The 19,351-nt window shown below is 40.4% G+C and overlaps 2 protein-coding genes across 2 annotated transcripts; both read right to left on the minus strand.

The window, feature by feature from the left end:
* Window positions 1–9,642: 9,642 nt before the first annotated feature.
* Window positions 9,643–12,630, minus strand: thumpd1 (THUMP domain containing 1). Its single transcript, XM_073465243.1, has 5 exons — window positions 12,096–12,630; window positions 11,035–11,212; window positions 10,848–10,933; window positions 10,578–10,740; window positions 9,643–10,489 (listed from the first exon to the last, which is right to left on the minus strand). Exons 1-5 carry the CDS (start codon window positions 12,297–12,299, stop codon window positions 10,140–10,142), a joined length of 981 nt encoding a protein of 326 aa, XP_073321344.1. The 5' UTR covers window positions 12,300–12,630; the 3' UTR covers window positions 9,643–10,139.
* A 1,039-nt stretch (window positions 12,631–13,669) lies between these two features.
* On the minus strand, window positions 13,670–18,397 carry eri2 (ERI1 exoribonuclease family member 2). Its single transcript, XM_073469200.1, has 9 exons — window positions 18,235–18,397; window positions 17,828–17,892; window positions 17,634–17,714; window positions 17,411–17,538; window positions 17,149–17,311; window positions 16,763–16,863; window positions 16,315–16,396; window positions 16,131–16,219; window positions 13,670–15,677 (listed from the first exon to the last, which is right to left on the minus strand). Exons 1-9 carry the CDS (start codon window positions 18,255–18,257, stop codon window positions 14,178–14,180), a joined length of 2,232 nt encoding a protein of 743 aa, XP_073325301.1. The 5' UTR covers window positions 18,258–18,397; the 3' UTR covers window positions 13,670–14,177.
* Window positions 18,398–19,351: the final 954 nt, after the last annotated feature.

Consider the following 19,351-nt stretch of genomic DNA (forward strand, 5'->3'; position numbering starts at 1 on the left):
CTGCTGTGACTAATACGAAGGTGTAACAGATAATTATGAAAATGTTATGCAGCATTAGCGACAATCCAACTGGTAATTAATTACAATGTCAGTGACGCATGAACGATCTCTATACATCCACCTAATGATCCCTCGCTAGCTTGTTTGAACTGTTTGCACAGTCTCAGTAAAAAGACAAAGAGCCCTACGAGTTACTCTCTCAACAACCAGCGAAGGTAAAAGTGGATTATTAATTCCTAAATTGAGGCAGCCTCCGTAGACTGGTGAAACGGAGCTTTTTGTCAGCGCGCTGGTCCAGCTCAGGGGTCCCTTTGTTCCAGCTGCCACAGCAGATTTGGGCGTCTGTACGGAGGCCTGTCAGAAACAGGCTTATCTCTTGGGGGCCTCCCAGCACAAAGGCCCATTTAGATGCTCACAGAGAGTGAAATCTTCATTATATACCTCTTGAAAGAGAAGCGGACCTCTGCTCTTAAAGAAAATTAATTGGAGACAAGTATTTTTGTTTGGCCGCACTGAAAGCTCCAAAACAAAGGAAAAGGAGAACCTTGTACAGTGAAACCCTTTTTATTATGTCTGACACAGAGCGAGCGCGGGGATATCGATATTTCAGGTCTGTTTGTTAAGATTAAGTGAGACACTGTCATGGAGCTCAGGTCCATCGGCTCTATTTTTGTCTTAATCAGTGTTTTTTTTTCTTAAAATACACTAATTAAGTTACACAAGAGGACTACACAATACCTGAAATAAAGAAACCACAGTATCAACATCAAGGGGTTTCCATCCATCCACGCAACTGTCTATTTGTGTATCTCTATATCATCCGTCCGTCCATCCGTCCACCCACCTATCCATCCATCCATCCATCCATCCATCTGCTGGCCTTTCCCAGCCATGCCTGTAGTAAGAGTGTCAGTATATCTGCCATGGCGTCCTGCTGATGTGTATTGTGATGGGGTTGAATACTCCAGCTACCAATATGGCCTGCACCAATACTGGATTAGCCACAGTGGATTAGCTGGCTGCCCTCCTGCTGCTTATTCAAATATTGTTTCACGTATTGTCATCATTGGGGCAGAGCTCTGGCCCAGTAGCCTGCGAGCTACAGAATATTCTCAAAGAAAAAGACGGAAAAAAATGTCTTTGCTTCCATTTCCCCTACAAAAAGCGTCCCATTTCATTTTTCAGCAAATTTGGACTGCAGAGGGTCGGAGGGGGGGAAAACATCGATGGGTTTCGGAGAGCGTCTGAAGCCCTAGAACGGGGAGAAAAAGGAGGATGGAAAGATGATGGAAAGCAAAAACCCAACCAGGGCCAAAATCAGGCATGAAAGCGTGCCTTGATCTTTGATACATGGTGTTCTTCTTTTTTCTCCTCTCTCCCTTTCTCTCTTTCACCCTCACATACACTTGGGAGTCAAGGCAATTGATGTGCTGCCTTTGATGGCAAAGAGAGGCCTATATTAACAGCCAAAAGACCATGATGAAAGGGCCGAGAAAAAGAAAGAAAATGGGTAGAAAATGTGTTATTAGAAAGAATGGCAACTCATGATAAATACTTGAGATGGAGTGATGGTAACCAGACATCGGGGCGTTGAGGGTTTGATGGTTTAACGGCAGCGGAGGAAAAGGCTAAGGTAGACGGAGAGCTTACCGTGCTAGCCCGGCGGTAGTGGTGGCTGAGGTTGGCTTGGTGGTTCCAGTATGTCATGCTGGTGGTCATCCTGTTAGAATAAGGGAAGTGAATACACTTGCTGCACATCCAGGGTTCCTCCTGGTGATTCGGAGGTCTGGACGCCAGTGGACGTCCCATAGCAGAAGCAGTCGCCATCTTTGTCCCGTTGTTGTCTTGGATATCCTCTCCTGCGTCTTCATCCCTCCCTCTTTCCTTTGATCATGCCTCCCTCCCTTGCTCTCTGCCGTATGACATCATCACGCAGCGGTATCGACAAGCATCAAAGAAACCACCGGGCAGGACTGTGTATCTGTCGGTCTGTGCATTTGAAAGGAGTGTAAATATGGAGCGTAAAGAGTGCTGTAACCCCCCCCTGCTCCCCGCATCCACTGTTCTCCTCTCCCTGCAGATGGATGGTTTATTAGGCCGATACAAAACTATAGGCTACACACACACACACACACACACATGCACACACCCACACCACCCAACTCTCAGACGGGTGTATCCCGAGGCCCCCTGCTGTGCCGGCAGCGTTTGATGATGTGTTTAACGGATTCATTCATCACCAAAGCTTGTTCCTTTTTCTCCACCATTTTTTCATCCTCCTTATCCATCTCTCTCCAAGCTGTTGCAAGCAAACCACAAACGTGTCCTTTAGTCAACTTTGAAGCCGAATGACAGTTAATTCCTTCTCAAACTGATCCGGCAACACTCCTCCTTTGCGTCGATCGCCACCCCTCCTTCCTCCCACTTTGACTCTCATCCCCTGCTCTTTCTCTCTTACCTCTTACAGCTGCTGGGTACCATTTCCAATCCTGTTAAAGTTGTATGTCCTGTGGAGGAGCCCTTCTGTCTGTCTGTCATCTGCCTGAAAATCACATATACATGTTTCACTGTCACACTCTCAATCCTCCGCGGCAGCTGTTATCCGATCCAATGAGATCTTTTCCCCCGAAAAACACACATAATTAGCAACAGAATGAGCCGCGTTTGACCAACATTCATGTACCAGCAAACAGAATGAAGGGAATCAACTCTTAATCACTATCAGAATATAGCATACGTTTAATTTAAATAACAGTAGCAAACAATATTCCAGTATCTGACTAATGCAGAGAGTTATAACTGCTGTGAGGAAGAAAAAAGGTTTAAGGTTTTTCACAGAAAAGTTGTATTACATTATTGTTTACACACGTCTAGTTGTGTAATGTTTTTAAATGTGCTTTATTTGCTGTCTTTTAAAAAAAACCCTCATTCTTGTAGTTTCTTTAAGGACGCTTGTTCCAAATTAGCATCTTGCTACGAACACAAAGGTACTTGCATCGGGCGGGTGTTTCAGTTTATCTATGTATGTATGTTGGAGCCACCCCTGTCAAATAAAACACAGATAATAATAAAATCATTTCACGACTTTTAAGGCTGAATATAGAGAGCCAAAGTCACGCCCCTTCCGGTTTTCCCTCATGGGATCTTATTTCAGAAAAACTTTGTCTGGTAGTGAATGGAGATTTTTTGATCCCGTCTGAGTCGTGCCATGAATCACTCACATGAAGTCTGCAAATTTAAAAGACAATTTTCTAAGTCAATAAAGTCACAGATTGTCATAAAACTAATGAAATATAAGACTGTGAAAATACGTAATTATAAAGACTACAGTCAACAGTTGGTGAAGGGAACGAACTTCCCTTTTACATAACTGCAGTTGTAAATATGAACAGATTTATTGTGATTTTCATCTTTTTTGTACCTTTTCTGCCATGTTGGTGTTGATGACTCATGTTGAATGAGACGATGTAGTTCACCGAGGGTTTTAACACAAAACTAGATGGTGTTTTACTTTAATTACGACAAACTGCGACTTTCTTGACTTGGGAAAGTATCTTTTAAATTGGCAATCATCATTCGTGTGATTCATGGCACAATTCAAACAGGATCAAAAAATGATTTGTCTTTCTTTGTTCGTGACATTACATTTTTTTTTCCTAAATAAGGTCCCATGGGGTCCACCATCTACTTCACAACACCTTAATCAAAAGGCATCAAGATGACAGCAGCTGCTAAGCTAGGCTAGTTATAGTTTAGCATTTTTTTTGTCTTTATCATGGCTAGATTTAGCTAGTGCTACACTAGCTACATTTACTTATGTGAGATAAAAAAAAACTGAATTACCAAGAGGTCAGTTAACCAAATTTGATATTTTTCAGTTGCAAAGAGAGCACTGGGAAAATTTAATTTAGTTTAGCTAAGGCTAACGGCAGGCTAGGCTAGTTTTTTTAAACAGATATAAACAATTAAAGAAAAATGCAGTTTACCTTGATGTTTTGCCTTTGTGGTGCAGTATAGCAGCCTACATTTAGGACTAAGCAACTATAATTAAATGTGTATCCAGTCAAACACTCTACTTTTTTATTAACACACTATCTCTCTAACTGCATTGTTGTATCACACGTTTCACAGGCTGTCATACTGTATTCTCCTAACAGCCAGTAAGCGAATATAACTGAAGCTAGCAAGCTAAACCCAACACAAACCACTAATGCAGTACTGTAGATGAATTAAAGCAGTGTCGTGCTGTTTAACTAAGCTCAAATATTGCCTGTTATGCTAGAGATGTTATGAAAACTTCAAATTCAGGTTTCTAAAATTACGTATGAGAAGATGACAATGTGATGGCTAGCAAAGTAGCCTACGGTGTTTACCAGAGAGTTTGTGAGACAACACTTGACGGCCACTTTATCTGGTAGCTTACACCTGTGCTGCATAACGCAGTCCAACACAACAGCCCTGTCATGAAGTCTACATCGAATATGTTGATAATGTTTAGACATAAACTTTGTAAATGTAGACTGTATGTCAGGGTTTTTGTTTTGGACTGGCATTAGATTGCACGTCTGCCTGATAAAGAGTCTTGGTGATGTTCAGTTGTACGCCGAGTCTTTTCCGTGCATTCATACATCTGTTGGTAGACTAAGGGCAAATTCATAAAAGTCTCATTAGTGACACAGAGCTTTGATCCAGCTCCTCTTAGCACTAAAAAAAGAAAGAAAAGTAATTAAAGCCTTTTTAGAGTCACGCAGCTGATGTCCCAGTTCCACCTCCTCTCCACAGCCTCCCGCTCTTCTATTTTCTGCAGCTTTTTTTTATTCACGTCTTTACTCTGCACGCCGCCCTGCTGCCTCTCTGCCCCCTCGTCCCCTCTCCTGTCTAACTAATTGTCAAGGTTCTTGTTAGCATTATGCTAAAATGCGTCTCTCTGCAGCAAAAGCCACCCAGTGATATGGAAAACACCCTCGGCAAAGGATTATACCACTCATGAGAGAATGAGCGAGTGTGTGTGTGGCTCATGCGTTTCTCCTCTCTCCATCTTGTGATTCTCTTCTCTTCAGCTCCACCAAATGTTTCTCGGCTCTTCTTCCTCTCGTCACATAAACAGTGATTTACATTCAAACAGCAACTTCATCCCAGGTATTAAGAAAAAAACTAATTTCACCACATTAATAGAGCCCCTTAAAATTATTTCCTGTGCAAAATTACTTTCCCATAATCCTAATCAACTAAACCCGTCTGCTGATTGCTCCCTCTGGGCCCGGACAAATAGGAATGTTAGGAATCAATACGAGCACTCTTGGGCTACCTGTAGGATTGTTGGGGTAACAGCTAATAGCACCAAGCTGACAGGCTGTAGAGGGTTGATAAGCATTTCTCATTACTGAACCCCATTCACATAACTGGCTGCCACACACACACGACACACACACACACACACACACAGAATCACCCAGAGAAATAGATGTCCTCCAAACCCTATTCCCATCACGGTAACAATAGATATAAATAAATAAAGAAATCATTGGCGTGTGCATCTATTGACTATGCATGTGTGTGACAAAAGAGAAAAAGCATCTGGAAAGCTACAAACTGACACCTAGGGATGGACAAAACAACAGAAAAGCCTCATTATACAATAGCTCTGCAGTAAATACAAATTGTCGTCGCTGTCAGACGTTTGGGATCAACTCAGCGGCCATTTTAGAGGCCGTGATTTGTATTCAAATAAATACCCACATTCAGTAAGCGGTCGATGCTGGACTTTTCGTGACAGCTTTGCAAGTGACTGTAGCATGTGTTTGGTGCATGTTTTCATGATTTTTGAGACTTCACCCTTCACCAAATTGTATACATTTGTAGTGCTTGTGACTGACCAGAAATCATGTAGCGTATTGTAAAACACAACTGCAGATGTACAAGCATCACAGCCTTAAAAGGGCTCTGTTGAACTTCTGTGTCGTGCAGGAAGCCGGACGTTAGTTTATGTTCTCGGACTCCTTTTCTAAGCTACTGCCACAATCCAGCAGCGTTAAACAACTTCGACAAACCGTCCACAAGCTTGTATAGACAACCGAGAGAGTCTCATTTTCGTTTTAAGTCTCAGAAAGCACTGGTACACTTTTGTCTCTCATACTCCACTGTACTATACTGTAACCTCTCATCTCTGATTTGCACTAGATGTAAAACATGGAAGAAAACGGTCACTGAATTCGATCATGACTTCTTGTGTTTCTAATAATATTAACAATGGCTTTGTACTATAAGTGTCCCAGTAAGCCATGACAGCGTGCAGCATGAACAATAGCAGGACCCTTAAACTGAAGCAGCCAAATGGATTTCGGCCATCATTGATTTCATTCTTTACACTTTGTGTTTTTCCCACAACGTCTCCAATTATTGGGCAAATTCCTTTTTATCAAAGGGATTAAACGGCAACATAAAGCTAGGATAGACATTTAAAGGGACATGGATTTTCTTTATCAACTCCTTACTATGATCGATGGGGACTATTTTCTGCCAAAGTAGGAGGGTTAGGGTTATTTTACATGACTGATTACTGAATTTGTAGGTGGCATTGGGTGGGTCTCTGTTAGAGAAGGGGGTGATACTGTACCTCCATGCACCAATCACAGTTAAGAAACATTTGAATCAAAATGTGATGTTGGGTTATTCAGTATGTTCTCATGAAGATTAGCTGAGTGATAAACTCTTAATAATTAATAACAAAAGTTGCTTTTTTCAAACTTTAACTCTGATTGTTGCTTATTTAGTCATAAATACGTACAGTTACAATGCAATGCTTAAGTTTTGCGACCCAGTTTTGAGGGACTTTTATCGTGATTTAAAGTCTATGTAAGTAAGTGAAAGTAGACCTGGAGTCCTCGAAAACCTCAACAATTTGAGCCTCGACGTGTTCATTCTGCTCTGTGAGCGAGAGGGCTACAGTCGTGAGGGGGTTGAGGCCATTGTTCGGGGTAAAGTGAGACAAATGAGACCCTGGAGAGCACTACTTAGCCACTCATAAAGGTCAGATATGGAGCCACACCAATTGATGCTAATCCTGACCCCAGGGACCGTGTGCACATGCGCCCGTGGATGCAATTGTTTCACAGGCCTGTGACATTTAAACCTGAATAAGCGCACAATCCTGTGTGGCAGAACAGTGTGTACGTGTTTGTGTGCCTATTTGGCTGGACAGCAGTGAGCGTTGGACACGGCCTCGGGGGCAATTAAAACATCAGAGGCTATTTTCTCCTGTAGACAGCACCAAGTGGTTAGCGCTGTAAATATCCTCTTGATTTTAATTATGCTGTTCCTCATTAAACATTCAAAACTTTCAGCTTCTACAGAACGCTTTTTTATAAACTGAAAACAAATATCTTTCCACATTCCATGGTAATAAATAATTACCTTTGCATTAGGAGGAAATTATGCTTTCATTATGTACTTTTTTTTAAGACATAAGGACTTCACCTGCAGGCAGACATATCATTAAGATGCCACCACTGTGATATCATTAAGAGGCATCACTGTACGTTAGCCATTATGTAGGCTAGTCACACACTCTAATTGGTATTGTACTAATAACACACAGGCAAGGCAGAAAAACATCCAGTCCTTTCCCCCTTGTGTTGCCTGTCAGCAGGTCACACTGATTGGGGCACCTGAGCAGTCAGTGGCAATGCAATTTGCGAGTTTTAGCTGAATGCAGTGGAGATAACGACTGGCGGGTCACAACAACAGTTCAGCCCAAGTGTAATGAGCAGAGAGGAATTCACAGTTGTGTTAATGCTTGTGTGTGTTATGTGTACGTGACAGAGAACTGTGGGAGTCCTCACCACGAATAATGCCTTCACTGAACGGCAGCGCTGCGGCTACACTGCACCATTTTTGCTTTGGAGAACATTTTTAATTTTCACTTTATTTTTCTGATATTTAGTTCTGATGAGTCGACCCAAAAATCTCTAAATGAAGTTCTCCTGCTAATATCTTCAAAAGACAAAGCATGAAAACTGTGGTGACCTTTGCAGAAAGGCTCTGCGGACGCAGAGGAGAGACCCCAGATGATTGTACAGAGACATGAGCACATATTCTGGCTTAAACTTGTGAAGTGAATAACTGAGTCATGTAAGACTCACAGATACAAGACTTTTACAAACACTGAAAGCAAAAAGAAACAGAAGGTGTCTCATATTTAGTCACGTTGCTCTCAGGATAGTTACGTCGGCTACGTCGGTTATTCAGACTGAAATAGCTCAACAACTACGGGACCGACTGCCATGAAATTTTATACAGACATTTGTGGACCCCAGAGGATGATTCCTACTGACTTTGGTGGTTGACTTTTCCTCCAGTGGCCTCATGAGATTGACATTTGTGTTTTAGGATGAAATATCTCAACAACATCTGGACGGAGAGCCATTTAGTTTTAATTTGTAGACTATCATGGTCTCCAAAGGATAAATCTTCCTATCTTCCCGTGATTTTTAATACTTTGTATTATGACCCAATCCGCAAAAGCAACGACACCGACTCCCATCCAGCGTTGTAAAAGGTACCTAAAAGTCATACTTGAGTTTAAGTAAAGATATTGTTTTAAAATAGTCAGGTATCATATAAGTATAATATCAGGTATCTGATATTAAATGTACTGTAAGTATCAAATGTTATTTTCTGGCAATTGAGCAAATAAAGTACAAGTAAAAGTAATTTATATATTTTTTTTACATGTTTATCTACACTGTATACTATGAGCCAACAGATTATCAACCGAGTCAGTTATCAGAACCGATATTCAGCATTTTTCTGATAATCTGAATCATTTTTTAAAAATCTGATTGCTGATAAATTACTTAGAAAATGCACCTTTTTGGCTGTGCTGCAGCATGCAATCTGCAGAGTAGCTAGTTACTGAAGTTAAAAGTACAAAATGTAGTGAAATAGAAGAATAAAGTAGCAGAAAATAGAAATACTGTTGTACTTAGAGGACTAAGGCTAAGTAGCAGTAAATGAAAATATGACAAATTTTATCGAGACATATTTTCACTCCAGAAACTCACCAAAGACTAACGCATTGTTTTGTGCTCACCTCTTAGTTGTTAATCAGTGTTCAGCAGCTAGAACACGTTGTAGTATGAAACACCATCTATTAAATCATGAGGTGTGTAATCATTTTAACCTGATATAAAAAGTCTTTACTGTTCACAATTACAAACAGCTGCAAGACATTTAGAAAATCATTTAAAGCAGCTGTTAATACCAGATGGTGCTGTAGCAAATAAAGTTAGTGGGTTGCATCTAAGATTTTGATGAATGATTCATCCATTAGCAATAACCACATGCACCTGTCACACAGACCTCCATATCTCTACAAAATGAGGGATTAACTCCATCTTGTGGTGCAGACAAGAAGCGCAAGTTCAATTATGGTGGTGTTGCACAGAACACAATGTCAAACAGGACATTTCATAACATGATGTGAAGTGAAAAACCACCAGGTGTGATTTTGTAAACACGGTATATTTATGTAGTTTTCCCTCTTTCTTTTCATCTACTTTGTATTGTATTTGTACTGCACCTGTTGCATCGGTCACATAAGTATAACGTCCCGTAAAATGAGTAAAAAGGATATTTTCCAAGAAAGGTCAAACACACAGGTAGCTTTAATTCAGGGACTGTTTTAGGAAATAACAGTTACAAAAAAATCACATCAGTTAACCTGAACAAAACTCTCTTTTCTTTGGAGTAAAAATCTCGGAAATAAAATGACACCGAAATTAAAAAAGAAATCAAATTCAGCATTAAAAAATGTCAGTTGGTGAAAAAGCTATGATGCGAGATGGTGACATGATGAACAGTTAATTCAAAATCACTGTTATTTAAAATGGACATTGATTAAGTTTGAACCAATGTGTCACAGATATGAATGAATAAAAACACTTTAAATTATACCTGTTCGACTCTTTGACACAATATTATTCGGTTATCAGCTATGAAAAAAAAACTGACTTGTCTTCCTTATGAACCCTTATTTAAAAATAAAAGCACTACGATATAAAGCAACTTGAGATGTTTTCTTAAAAGAAATGTTGAATCTAAATCACCAACTGACAATAATTGACTCTAAATGCGAGCAGTTATTCTCCGTCACCTTCGCCCTTATCAACTTCCTTTTTGTCCTGTGGCCCATTTTTGTCACCGTCTTCCTCGCCGCCGTCTTCCTCGCCTTTCTCCTCTTTTTTGTTTGTCTCGTCTGCATCGTGTTCCTCCTTCTGCTCAGCTGCATTTGCGTCTGATTTTTTTACTGTGGTCACGTCAGGCTTCGGTGTGTCCTCTTTCACTACCTCCTGGACATTGTACTTTCTATACACGGTATAGTCTTTAACCACACTGAGGCAACACACAGCCTTGATGACCTCCACAATGATCGTCAGTTCAGGGTTGGTCAAATCCACCTTGTTCTTCGGGTTCAGCTTCCCCACCAAGCCTGCGACGGTCAAAAACAAAACGGACGGGTCAGTTTCGTTCAGTCACGATCAAATGATCACAACATATTAGCAACAGTCCGACACTACCTGCAATTGATTTGATGATTTCATCTCGCTTGTTGTGGCTGCTGTTGCGGGCCTTGAAGGCGATCTGGTAGGTACCACAGTTTGGGGTTTTGAACCAAGGCTCCAGGAAGGTGGTCAGGTACTTCACCATGTCTTCCTGGAAGGCCTTGCATGTGCCAGTTACCTGGGAGATACGAAAAACGAGGATGAGACACTGCAGACGAGAACATGAATCTTGGATAATTTTAGTCTTGATATATATTATGTAGCCTTCATATTTTAGCTTCTCACTGGTAGCATTCGAAGGATCACGCGTGACTTTTTCTTCTTGGTGGTGTGGAGATCAGACAGGATGTGATGAACCAGCTTGTCAGATTCTAGGTGCGGCAAAAAAAAACATGTCAAAAAATGTGGTCACATTAAAGCTGAAAAGCCAAGAATAAATCACATGGATGATTCATTTTATGACAGGACTTACCCAGATTGTGAGTCTTGATGAAGATGACATTGTTTGCTCCACTTTCCAGAGCCTGGAAGCGTCTCTCCCGTTTAGCTCCAGATGCCTGCAGCTGTGCCACCTCCTTCTTCAGCGCTACATCGACATCCTCCTCGTCAGCCTCCTCTTCTTCACTGCTGCTCCCATTATTATCTTGGAGCTGTGATCATGAGAGTGGCAATAGTTTAAGCTTCTCAGAATTCACACTTACTGGCTAATTACTAAGAGACAAATAGTGGATGTTTAAGGATAAGTTTGCCGAAAAATAAAAAAAATTCAGTCCTTATCCACTCACCTTCATGCGGATGGAAAGTCAGGTTAAGTTTCGTAGTGCACAAAACATTTCTGAAGCTTCACAGCAAAACAGCATTCTCTGAAACAACTGAAGTAGATGGGGACTTGTTTTAAAATGTCAAAAAAACAACTGAAAATTAACATACAATGGCTCAATACAGCTTGTCCGGCATAATCCAAGTCTACAGAAGCCCTGACATCCCAAATTGATTTGAAAAGACGTTATTTATTCCCTCGACATGCAGTCGGGCATGTGCGCCAATGCTTTAAGCTTAGCAGCTACAGTAAAACCCTTTAAAAAGGGTGCCAGTAACGTCTTTTCAAATCTATTCGGGATCTCAGGGATCTCCAGGAGATTTTGATTGTGCCGGACGGGTTTTATGGAGCCATTTTATGTTTTTCTGGGTTGTTTTTCACGTTTTAAAACAAGTCCCCATCTACTTCAGTTGTTCAGGAGAACGCTGCAACACCGTCTCGCTGTGAAGCTCCTCAAATGTTTGGTGGATGTACAAAACTTCATCCAACTTTCCAGCCGCACTGGGGTGAGCAGGTAACGACTGAATTTTTTATTTTTGGGTGAACTTCTCCTTTAATTCAAGTATCCTGTCAAAAGCATGTGCACAATGGAAGGATTCTGCTCTTGTTACCTTAATGCAATACACAAAACTACCACGCAATTAGAAATTACAGTAAATATGGTAAGAGCTCTGATATGCATGTCAGGGGATATAAAGTGCTCCTGGACTCACCTTCTCAGGCCCAAAGAGCTGGTCTGCGTACTCATTGAGCAGGTTGAAGGCCTCCGCTGTGCACTTCCTCTCGTTCATGTTGCATGTGATGAGGATCCCCTGCATGCCCACCTCCAGCTCCCGGGAGCCCTTCCATCGCTTGTTGTGGCCGGCTACGTACCGCTTCTTGCTCCGTTTCCTCGAGTCGTTTGCCACGGCAGACATGTTTAGCAGGGAGCCTCTCGTACAGAGCCAACAACGCTGTGTTGAAGCTACACAGCGGCGGGCTACCTTCTTGTTTTGGTTCCTCCCCCTCGGCTTTTACAGCTAGCTTTAGCAGCTGAAGCTAACAACTTACTAGCGTCCCGAGACTTTTTTTTTTTTTAAAGCTGCAGCGACCACAAAGTGAAAGCCGGGTGAAGTTTACAAGATATTTACAGCCTGTCCGTGTTCACACGTGTTCATGTAGAAACCGCAGCTGTTTTAAGGGACGATGTCTCATTCAGTCACAACATAGCACGTTTTTTGGTTGTGCTGTACGGCGTGCGAGGAGGGACAAAAGTCTCCGGCGCAATCGCGAAACGTTGTGCGCCTTCCCCATGACTATAAACAGTATTAAATTGTAAATAAAAGTAAATATATCGTGTTAAAATATTACTTACTCATCAGAATAGTCTTTAAATATCTGAAATAAGTAAAAGTAATTATTTAGCACAGTAAATAATACGTTACTTACATGCATGTATATACGGTATACTATGATAATGTTTCTGGTTGATTACCAGATTTAATATTCAGCATTTTTTTCTGATTATCAGAAGCAGTGTTTTTTAAAAAATGTATTTATTTAGTTTAAATCCAATCACCGATAAAAAAGAAATCAATTTAAAAATGTGCTGCTTGAGAACCTAATTAGTAATTAGTAACTAAAAGTTATTAAATAAATGAAGTACAACATTTAAATATAGTGGAGTGTAAGTACAAAGGATCAGAAAACGGAAATACTCAACTAAAGTACGCTCATCTCAAAACTGTACTTTGGTACAGTCCTTGATTAAATGCACTTAAGCTACATTCCACATTGTAGGCACTACACTTTTTGGAGGAGCTTGTACTTGAGTATTTTCATTTTTGCTACTTCATACCTCTATTCTACTACATTTCAGACAGAAATATTTACTTGATAGTCACTCGTTGCTTTGTGGATTTGGATAATTAATACACAATATAAATCAACTAATAAACTATGATGTTTATTATATGTTAAACTACCCAGCAGCATATAAAAAAATTAAAAATAGCCACAATTACCAGCTGCAGCATTAAAATGATGAACGCAGCAAAAATAATTATAATCCAGTAATATATAAAATAAATGATTTTGAAACTGGCCAATCTGCACAATGACTCTTTTCACTTTTGGTATAAAGTACTTGTATTTTGAATTACTTGTCATGGACTATTTTTACATCATAGTATTGGCTATTCTATTGTAGTAAAACATGTGAGTATGTTTTTCCGCCACTCATTACAAATGTCTATCTAAAACCATAAGAAAAATTAAAAGATTAGAAAATGAAACAAAGTCATGAACATGCACAGTAAACAGGCACTTTATTATTTAACATTTCATTTGAGCACATTTTCAAAATAGCATATTTACTGGACAATACATTAAAAATGAAGTTTCTTATCAGTGTGCATCATTGATATTTTTCAATAACTTCCATTTCATCTCCATCCATTTACACTTTTATGTCCTAAAAAGTATAAATAGGTAAACTTTTAAAAATACTGGATTTATAAGGATGTTAAAAGCAATTAATTAGATTCTAGAGGGCATTTTAACTTGATAAAAGCCAATTTATTGTCCAAAATAGAATCAATAAATTAAATGAAGCATTCATTATGTCAATACAAGTAACAGCTTTGATTTTTTCTTCTGTATGTAGTTAACAAAGGGAGATCTCCCCTGTGTTTGTGGGTATAGCAGCAACAGAAAGAAATATCAGATTTTACTTTCACAAAATGTACAAAAGGACAAGTTAACAAACAAAATTCAATGATCAAGGAATCTGAGGCAGCTTTCCTTTCTACAACAAGTTAATAGCTCTTTCTTATTGTTGACCTCGGGGGTGGACAACAGCTCCGAGTTGAGTTGATCTGACAGAGTGACACAGATGACCTGACAGCAGGAGAGGCCACTGAGCTGCTCTTCATCAGAGCCGACTCCCACTTAAAGAACTCGCATCCCTTCTGGATCCTGCCTCCACTGCCCGACCGGCGAACAGTACAACAATAAAACCCTCGCCCGTGGTTCGGACCACCGTTTGATACGACCTGACGCTTTGCACGACGCCCACATCCACACAACGGGGATGTTACCCTCTGTCCTCCTTTCATTGGTACAGAAAAGGAGGACTGATTGGTGCGTGAGGAGAGTGTGTTGGTTGACAAAGAGGAGAGGACATTCTTGGAGGCGTTAAAAGAGGAGGTATGGGAGGCGTTTCCTGGGTCAGTGTAGATGGTAAAGGAAGATTGGGGAGTCCTTCTGTGATTTGTGTGTGGTGTGATGACCGCTTTGGGCTTGGCAAATGAGGAATTGGGGGTGGAGGTCTTTTCTGGCATGAAGGGTTTGTGCCTGAATGGAAGGGGTGTGTTTGTTTTAGCATTATTATGAGGCTCGCTGAGCCTTCCTTGAACTCGTAGAGAGGTTTTAAGTCCTGTTTTGTGCTGGTTCAGTTTGGATTTTGGAGTTTTAGGCACAGCAAAACAAGTTTTGGGCTCCGAGATCGTTGAATGCTGCCTGATCTCATCTAAGTGACTAGACACATGAACATGGGATTTCATCTTTTTTGTAGAGAGAGAAGATGTTGATGACTCAATGATCATCTTTTGAGTTTTAAAGTTGTTGTCAGCCCTCACTGTTTCTCTCGTTTTGTCCCTTAATGTGACCTGACCACCTGGTGAATGTCTATTATCAAACTCTTCCCACACATGACATCCACTGTCAAAATCTGACACATAATCGATGTCAGATTCTCTCTCCGTTTCACTTATGACATCGTCACACTCCAACACCACATCATCGTATGAACCACACCTGTCCTCTGTTTCCACTAACAGCTCTGCGCCTTCCTCTTCCTCCACAAGTCTGACTTTTTCTCCTGTTTTTGAGGGCTGTTTTGTCTGAGGCTGTTTTGAAAGGCAGCCCACTGTAGTAGAACACAGAACAAGGCTGTTGTTGTTATTATTGTGTGATGAAGGACAATTTCTCATCACCAAAGAGGGAATATTAGTAACAGCCTTTGCTGTAGTTGACCTCCCCCATAGTGGTGTAGTTGTACCATTCAGCAGTGTCTTTGGAGAGATCAGGCTTTGACAGATTTGAACAGATTCCTGAACTGAACTTACGTTGTCCTTCGGATCAGAATCCCTTCTGATTAGGCCTGACCCTGATTTTATTTGACATGATTTGGGAGGATTGTTGGATACTGAGGGGTTGTTTGTGGTCAATATGTTTTCCTCTTTATTGGTGTTGGATTTTTCTTTCTTGTTGTCTGCAGTTGTGTTTCCAAACATGGGTTTGGCCATTAATGGGGTCTATAAGAAGAAGACGAGATGAGAGATAAAATCAGTAACTCATGGAATATCACCCATTCCTGATTTTTCTTGAAACTGGATTCTGAAATAAACTATGTCAGCAGTTGTAAAATCCCATTAAACTGCATGTTTACTGCCTCTCTTCTGTGTCCAGAAAGATTAATACCATATTTTACATGCAATCAAGCACAAAAGTCTAAAAACTAGAGCAAAGGGTGAGGAAAAATCAGTGTTTAAGATATAACAACAGTTATATATTAGTTTATTTAAATAAGAAAGCTGCACAACAAATTTAAAAACTCTACATGTAGTGTTACTCTACACATCTTTCTGAGCCAAACAAGCTTCATCCATGAAGACTTCCATATCCTCCATAACAGGTTGTGTTTGAGGAGACAGAAGAGGGGCGGGGCTTTAGGAGCTGGGATGCATCGCTGGACGACGGCCACTCACCCTCACCAGGCTCCTAGTGATCTTCATTACACACCCATCCCTCATCATCCTCGCTGCCAGATGAGCTGTATTTCGGGCGTCATCCAAACCTGAGGAAAGAAGAAAAAAACAAAACACATGGGGTAAGATTACGTTTTTTAATTTTAGGATAAGATTTGTTTTGACAAGAGCTTTTTTTCTATACCAGAATGTTCTCTCCCCGAAAACTGTATTCCTAGATCTTGTAGAGCCCCGTTCAGGCCTTTGGGTTTCCTGTCGTAAAACAGCTGAAAAGTACAAGAAATTGGGTTATCACAACATGAATAATGCTGACATTATTAGGTCTAGTCCAAGTAATGTATCAATTAATATTTGGTAAATCAAATAATCGTTCTTTTGTAATTAATTATTGAATACCTTTGGGTTCTTGGATTGTTGGTAGATAAAAAGAGCTAATTGAATATTTAACCTTGAGCTCTGATAGCTTAAGGTGGGAATTTGCATTAAGTGTAAAATGTAATTCATTCTACAGAGTAAACATTCAATAAAGTAACTGGTGCACCAATCAATTGCTAGATATAGCTATATACATGGGAGCGAAAGCATGGAGGAGAACAGAGGTTTAAAGACAAAGCAAATTAGCTTCCACTTACCCTGTAGGTGCTTCTCAGGTCTATCCAGCTGTTGAGCACATCAGGTTTATGGAGCTGCTTGCGTTTACACTCGTATTGCAAACAAACTCCAAGATCCCAGTCTGATACACAACGCAGAAGCAGGCACATTAAAATGAATGACGTGTTTTAACTCGATTTCTCCACTTGTAAATAAAACATGCTTTTGTGGTGACCAAGCCAGATACTTAAGTATTTCTGTACATGATTTGTAATGTCTGAAGATCATAATAGTATTTTAATTGATATTTAGTGTGCTCTTCATACAGGAAATAGCTTTACTAACGGAGGCAGAGACCCTCATGATGGGTCTATATGATAAATGAAGAGTACCATAAGAATTCTGGACTGACGCAACTGACTTTTACCTGACCATGTGAGGAAAGTACACAATTTTTGAGAAGCTGTAGTTGCAGAAGGTCTCTGTTGTGTATTGGTAAAGACCACACCCATATTGAGCTGCAGGTTTTGCAGCCAGCGGCTGAACCGGGAAAGACAGATCTGGAGGGGGATCCCTGCTTCAACTTGCATCTGTGAGACAGAGAAATGAAACAGTCAGACATAATGTAAAAGTACACAGCTCCAGAAAGTCCCCTGGTATGTTTGCAGCAGTGTGTTGATGCCCACTACCTGTGTAATCCCGGTCAGCTCAGTGCAGAAGTCGGACAGAACGGTGTGCTCTTGAGGTTGAACATAAGTGTGAAACTCTGACTCGACCTCTCCTGTGGATGTGTTCAGGAGAACAGCAGGAAACTCAACTGCAAAGAAGGAAGAAGGAAAACATGGAGGACGTTATCAGCAAGTGTGAAAATAGGAATGGTCCATATGAAATAATATAGAAAGGGCTTCTTACTGATTTCCTGGCTGTAGTTGTTCTTCTCTCTCCAGCAAGTGGACTCAAAATCAATCACAATCAAGTAAGAAAATATTTGATCTGAGAGAAAAGAGACAGTATTACACAGCAGCAAATACAGCCACAGACAACAGGATGAGGTCTAAGCATGAACTCTTTATAAACACATTATAAGACTGAATAATCATACTTACTAGATACCAATGATCTCTTGGATCCATTAGAGGACTGACTCCGCTGCCTCAATAATCCTAATTCTCTATGGAGGCAAGAAGGGATTGGTCGTTATTGAATCTCTTATATAGTTACAGGTGCAATAACGTTAAACTTAATGTTGGCTTTAGTGTTTTCTTTGCCTAATCTTAGCAACAGGACACACGAGTTGCACAAACTGGGGCTAAATACTGTTTTACCACTTTAAAGCATAGTTAAAATTTTAGAGGAGTATTCAATAACTCAACATAACACAAATATATAGTTAGTTATTTAAACATTCAACGGTATTAACAACATACGCCATGTTTCTTTGCCTTCCCCGTTTGTTATTTAGCTTAACGTTAGCTATTTGCTAACGCTAAGGGCTCATGATTCAGCTACTTACTTTGCCAATTTCTTTGTAGTCATAACGTTAGTTGTAACTTAAATTCTGGCAACTAGCTTTACAAAACGTATGAAACTATAAAGTGGCCTCGCTTCTAGAAATCGCAGCAAAAAATCGCGCTGTTTTTTTAAAATATTCATCCATCAGTCTTTGCTCGATTGATCGCGACTGCAAGTAAACTAAATCAAATCAAAATGGCGGAAATGGACGAAATGCACTTCCGGTTTTACCATTTTATCGTCAAAATAAAAGCACGATTAGATTTAACACGCAGCCCATATGAGAAAACACGAATAAAAACGTTTCTGTGCATGGCTGGGAAGCAGTACCAGTACAACGAATATGTGAAATGGTACAAATGTGGAACTGACTAATCTATAAATAAGAAAGTATTTGTGTTGAACAAATCATTCAGTTCTCCACGGGCAAGAAGAGCTCGACTCAATTCTTTGAGGAGGTGGATATGCTGTATATCTACAGGAAATATGTGTGTTGAGATGTTAACTTTTATTGAAGACTGAAAAAAGATGTTTTGAAGAAGTCATGTCAAAGCCAAAATTAAGGACATATGTGCATCACAAGCAGAATTTTGGTCCTGACTCATCAGTTACATCTTGCTTATGTAGAAGCCAAAGACCTTCGATTACACAGTTAAGGTCATTTAAACAGCACTATGTAAAGGCTATAGCCATGCGTAATGGCTGTGCCACATGATGCAATGGCTGCTTTGGTAAATTACGCCCTTTACAAACCCCCCAGACTCACTGTAATGTGGTGCACAGCTTTGGACTACTTGAAGGGAGATGGCTATGCCTGGATGCCAGCGGTGGTAAACTACTCTACCACCCACCAAAGGTTTGCACAATCATCACGGCGCGTGCTGTGTTGCAAAATCTGGCTATAAGAAATGCCATACCCTTCACACCTGAATGCTTATGACCAGAGGCTCCCTGAGTTGAACCCGATGCTGAACACCAGCCAGCAGCAGCAGCAGTCCAACTGCGTCTTGATGTAATGCAGAGACTCTAGACACGGTAAGTCAAGTGACCAGTGTGTGTTTTATTACGTAGATTTTTTATTGACTGATTGAGTGTGGGAGGAAACCGGAGCACCCGGT

This window comes from Pagrus major, chromosome 1 (genome assembly GCF_040436345.1).
Source record: "Pagrus major chromosome 1, Pma_NU_1.0".
Lineage (NCBI taxonomy): Eukaryota > Metazoa > Chordata > Actinopteri > Spariformes > Sparidae > Pagrus > Pagrus major.